This window comes from Bemisia tabaci, chromosome 9 (genome assembly GCF_918797505.1).
Source record: "Bemisia tabaci chromosome 9, PGI_BMITA_v3".
Lineage (NCBI taxonomy): Eukaryota > Metazoa > Arthropoda > Insecta > Hemiptera > Aleyrodidae > Bemisia > Bemisia tabaci.
The window spans coordinates 905,623-911,622 of record NC_092801.1 but is presented as its reverse complement, the minus strand read 5'-3'; the positions used below and the strand labels follow the sequence as shown (position 1 = coordinate 911,622).

At 39.0% G+C, this 6,000-nt stretch overlaps 1 protein-coding gene across 1 annotated transcript in view; it reads right to left on the bottom strand.

Annotated features, from left to right (window-relative positions):
- Positions 1 to 3,372: 3,372 nt before the first annotated feature.
- LOC109038977 (uncharacterized) overlaps positions 3,373 to 6,000 on the bottom strand; it is an 11,209-nt gene continuing 8,581 nt past the window's right edge. Inside the window, exon 4 of the mRNA XM_019054263.2 lies at positions 3,373 to 4,129. Within this exon, the coding sequence (XP_018909808.2) occupies positions 3,433 to 4,129 (697 nt within the window). The 3' untranslated portion in view covers positions 3,373 to 3,432. The remainder of the gene's footprint in view (positions 4,130 to 6,000) is intronic.

The window sequence follows — 6,000 nt, the reverse complement described above, 5'->3', positions numbered from 1 at the left end:
AGCAATTTGGCAACACTGTCTTCCTTCCATTTAAACCTGTGGTGGATAATCGATTCTTGTCGGAGCACCTGGCCCCTCCTAGAATCGATACATTTCCACATGTTTAAATGAGGAAAAAACAATGTTGCCTTTCTGGATCCGCCAATGCGTAGAACTAGATTTTTGTCTGAAAAAAGAGGCTGCGCAACCTCGAAAAATTGTTGCACGAACCGAACATTTTTCTCAGCTCTATTATTGTTACCTTTCCTCCAGAATTTCTACTTGGAACCAGAATCCGATACGAAAATAGTTTTTTGAATCACCCTATGGCAACACTTACTGTTTTCTATTCATATACATTGTGAGTAGTCCGATTTAGACAAGGCAACCCGTCTTTGCAGCTATTGTCTTAGGTGCATTTGAATAGACAAAACTTATTATGTTATTACCTGATTTATTTTTTCGTCCTGATTATCTTTTTCTTCTATTCAAGTAGCGATGTACATTTCGGAACACCTTATTCCATCTTCAGGCCACACATATTTCACTAGCACTATAATCCGTGCGCGTTCGAGTTTCGAGAATACTTTAAAATGTTAAAAACCGAAAAATAAAAATAAAACTACACGTAGACTAAAATTGACTGAGAACTGCACGAGGCGCGACCGATTTATTGATAAATAAATCAGGTAATAACATTTATCAAACCTGATAAAATGGAAAAATCAAATAACAAAACTTATTGTTCCCATCCTGCAAGGATCGCAACTAAATATACTTGAATCATTGACAGGGGCCGTAGGAATAGATCTGTCGAGAGAAGTCCATCATCATCGTCTTCTGAGGCACCATCCCAGGCATCACCACAAATACGTCAACAAACATCATTACGGGCACCGCAGCCATCACTACCACAGTCATCGTCACCACGGCTATCACCCCCGCAGTTATCACTACCACAGCCATCGCCACTACGGTCATCACAAACACGGGTATCACCGCCATCGCCAATACCATCACAACCACCATGGCAACGGATGCTACCATCACCGACCAGGCCATCACCACCAAGGCGCCGGCAGGAACCATCACGGAGGGGGGAATCTCCACCATTACAGCAATCACCTCTTCCGACAATAATACGAAACTACTCACCCGAACCATTACCACCGAGACAACCAACATTTCAACCACTACAAGCTTTCAAAATATGCCGCGACGAAAAGAAGAACGTAGTGCTGGATTGTGGACATAGAATTTGTGCTACGTGCCACGAAAGGATTAAGAATGGACAACCTGGACTTAGACGTGTTCGATGCCCAATGTGTGGCGATCGTTTTAGAAGCCAGGTCCAGTTCGGTGAAGAGCTACATTTGAAAGGAGGATTATGATGCAATTGATCGGATGGATTGAATAATGGGATAGTCATGGAAAAAATGGACATATTTCTACCAAAGAGACCTATGTGGAGGTGAGAAATATGGGATGTGCTCGTTGAAGCTGCATAAGAAGCAATGTAAAAGTGGGCGTGATTCCTTTTGAAGAATTGGAAAAGCGGGATATTGCATTCTATCAAACAGACCTATGTGTCAACTGGATGCGGAACTCATGAGCCGCGGGCATGGCAAGAAAGCGTTGTGGACAGGGCTCATGAGTTACAGCGCCCCGACGATGATCCCCGGCTCGTGCTCGGTCTCCTTCATTGCCGCTGACGTCACTGGCGCTTTATTATTCTCATTCACTCGCCACGCAAGAGAACTAACGAGCACACCCCATATTTCTCACTTCCACATAGGTCTGTTTGGTAGAAATACGTCCAAATAGGAGTTTACTGATATGAAAATGCCATTTAAGAGGAGGAGGAAGGAGACTGAGCCATGGTACCCAGGCGAATTTTACCAGCAATTCTACCGTGCTCGGAGAAATAGCTGTATAAAAATTCGGATGGTAAAATAATATATTTTTATAATATTTCATCTTGAAGAAAGCTGTGAATGTCCTCCTTTGAACTTTTCACATAATTTAAGTTAAAATTTCCAATAAAAAGAAAATAAATTAATACATTTTTTTGAATATTTTTATTCGTACGATTTTTATATATGTTAGTCAACCTAGCCTCTCGATGCAGTAAATCGTATCCGATACATCAAATCGACTTACTTTTGCTGAGATAGTATCGATTGGTTTAACATGTGCACATAGCCTAAAAAGTCAATCGAGTGAGTGAACGGGTTTCCTTGATTGATTATTGATTCGTAGGAGTAGAAAAACTACTTGGCTATATGTAAAGTGAAATTGTTCGGAATTCTGTCTGTTTCAGCTTTTCTAACTTTGTTCCTAAAATTTTTGTCCGAGGTATGTTCTCCCTCATTTTATCGAGATGCATCTCTATCTTGTTGGAAGTCAAAATAGTTGTATCACCTGTTGCTCCCTATCCAACTTTTTTACCCTGCATTAAATTCTCTGAGTCACCCGAAAAGAGATTCTCCTTCAAGTTGTGGATACGCAATTTTACATCCTTGGAAATCGGAACATTATATCGTGCGTCTCACCCCATCCAACTTTTCTAATCCCACGTTAAAGTCTCTGAAACAGCGAAATAAAAGTCTCCTTCATTTTGTGGGTACGCAATTTTACGCTCTTGCAAGTCAAAACTGCATATTGCGTTTCGTCTTGTCCAACTTTTCTACTCGCGTTAAAATCTCTAAGTCAGCGGGAAAGAGATCAAGCTCTCATTTATCGTTGTGGATGTGCGAGAGAGTTTTGTTGCTTCATATATAAGACCGGATTTGTGAAAAGGAACCTCATCTCCCGGAACAAAATGTCCGTAACTTTGAACTCATTGAAGTTTGCGCGAAAAAACGATCGGGGAAGCGCCTGCGAAACTGTGAGAATACTTCAAGCGGTACGCCGTCTTCGCGAGCCCGATCACAAGGCTTACTCTCGGTTCTTATGTAGCAAATCGCACTGAGTACCGATATGCGTACGCTACTCGGAAATGCGTAGAGTAGCACGCGTGCACAACTTAAGAGGGGTTACGCAAGGATGGAGCGCATCTCTATCAAACCGTAATAAATGATGTATCATTTATTACGAAAATTTCAATTAACTATAATTCTCACAGAAATGAAAAAGACAAAGAAGAGAGTTTCACAAAATTTTCAAAACTTAAAATGAAGCTTAGGGGCTGGAACCGTGTCTTAAATTGGATGTATTTATGACAAAATGAGTATCTTTCACGCAAACTCTATTCACATGGCTCTTTTTAGTTTTAAATTGGTTCAATTTTTAAAATTGACCGAGAAAAGAATCGCAATAGCAAAAAATACTGATTCATTAATCAATATTTTTTTGTTTCTATTGCGCATAATTTCTCAAAAAATCTACGTTAAGTAATATTGACCACGTAAATTTATTTAGTATTAACAGCGAATCGTAACAAAACTTCTGTCGTCAGTAGTGTTTCAGCGTCGGCCACATTTCAGAAGTCGAATCGCCTTTGAACGTAGTATAATTAAAATAACCGTAGACTTCTTTATCCTCAGTAATTATTAATCGTAAATCAATCTTATCCTTCCGATTGGGCAGCAGATCAAATTTTTTATCCACCGGTGCTTTTACAATCTGCCCCACGGCCCGTTTCAGGTCCTGAGGTCTGCATCTCAGCGTGACCACGATGGCTGCGTTGTCCCTTCTCCTCTCAGCAACAGCATCGTATCTGAGAAACGGGTCATCGTGCTTCTCTATCCGATACGCATAAAATTTGTCAGAATTCACAAGGGGGTAGAGCAAGACAGCCTGCATGAATTTTTCTCCGAGCGGAGCTTCGCTCCGAAACAAATTCCTCACGGATTTAACAACATCTTGAAACGTGCTGATTGTAGAATTAAGCTTGTCCATCGCTGTAACGTATTGTTTCTCGTCTTCTTTGGTGTAATTGTAGCGTTTATACAAATATGCGGTCCGATAGAAACTCTCGATCATTTTCGTTTGGACCTCGTAATTTGGAGCAGTGATGGTTCGCTCGTCCCCGTTACGTTCCAACGGCGTGAAATAACCGCTTTGGAACAGGAAAGCGAGAATGATATCACTCGTCACAGTGGGTTTTTCCGGTGTGAGCAATGACTTTTTCAGCTGCAGTAAATCGAACCTGTAAATAATGTAAGTATATAATAATTTTGTTTAAAAAATACAGTCGTTTTGATTATTCGCGGTGGCGAAACAGTGCTCAAGGAAACTGCATTTTAAAGACTCTGTTGAACGAGTTGTCAAATGGTGGATAGGAATGTAATTGAGGCGCTCACTGGAAAAAAACACATTGGATCTAGAGTTCAGAGTCTTGAAATCATTGACAAGGAAAAATACTCTTGATTCAATCGGATTTTTGCTTGAATCAAAACGAAATCCGCTTAAATTAAGAGGCTTGGTTCTTGATTTAAGCTAGATTCTGATTGAATCAAGGGTACTTTTTCTTGTCGATGTTTTTAAGAGTCTGGACTCTAGATCCAATGTGTTTTTTTTTTCCAGTGTTGGGTGCAGAAAGTGCATTTCTTGGTTGGTGTGTTTCAGAATCTCCACTGCTAATTCATATTTTAGAGAGGAAACTATCGGGTGAAGTTTCTAACATTATCAATGAAACATTGTCAATGTTGCCAACATGCGTTGGAAACGTGTCTTACTGCACGTCGGCGAGAAAAATCAACAAGCGGGAAAGCTCTAATACGTGGGTATTAGAGAAGCGCTCAGCGATGAGCGCAATTTTAATGAGTCCCAGATTTAATTTACTACCTATTAACTGAGTATGTTAAAATTTGCAATAATTAAAACATCTAAAATTGTGCTTCCTCCCCCCCCCCCGAAAAAAAATCCAAGATCCATAAGAAAAATAATGATCCATTACTTAAGTACCGAAATATTAATACATAAAAAATCCTCGATTTCTCATAAAAACAGAGAAAACTATTACGGCTCCAAAAAAATAACTTTTCTAGATCATTTGAAGAAAATGTATCAAAGATGAACGTATCACTTAACGAGGCCAAATTAATTGTTTTAATGATGCCCTAATTGGACACGTAAAAAATATTATAGGTAAATAAATGAACGAAATATAAATATTAATAGGTAAATGATGAGACAATAAACGAAATCAATCAACTGCAACTGATTGTGAGTACTGAAGGTAACTTTTCGCGAATCGAAGGCACCATGTGTCCGCTAGGTTGCAGCACACTACGCTAAAACCTTCTAATGACTCATGATCAGACACAACCTTTCCTATGTTTATTGTTTATGCTCTATGATACTCTGTCTTCGTGATAACAGGATTTCATACAGATACAATACAATAATCTAATACGTAATTACGTAAATAGAGAAAGAGAATTCTTGCAATACCAGAATTATAACCAGGGTAAACGGAAATTACATTCATTTTTTCCTCCTCATATTATGTTGAGCCTTAGTGAAAAATCTTTCCCACTTTCCTTCCGCAGTTTTCCTTCTGACAGCAAATTGTTAATCATGTTCTCCTGAAATCCTTGCTTTCATTTAGTAGATTCGGAATTTCTCATTAATTTTAGGAATTTAAATGCGTTTACAGAAATTTCTGGCCAACCAAAGGCAGAAGTTGCCTCTACGTCTTAATTTATAAAGGTAACTTACGTTCTGTGTAATTAATAAACCATGCTGGCCCAAATATCTGAAACCCTCTACTGTGATAACATTCGAATCAGTCACTGTTACAGGGACAGTAATATCTTCAATGTAATCTGTAGGGATATTGTAGGTATAGGTATATCGTAACAAGTCAACAGTGAAACTAGCAGACCATGTATCTCGTTTGCGGTGCTTAAAAATCTCCGCTCCCATTTTATTCTTTTGGACAGAGAACAAATCATTTTCCTCCTTGGTTTTCACAGAGTTTTCTTTGCACAGAGAAGAAAAATTGCAGAAGTTTTTATAAATTGATGTTGGTTGGTTTTCCGTGTAAAGAAGAAAGTATGAAAGGAAGTCTACGAC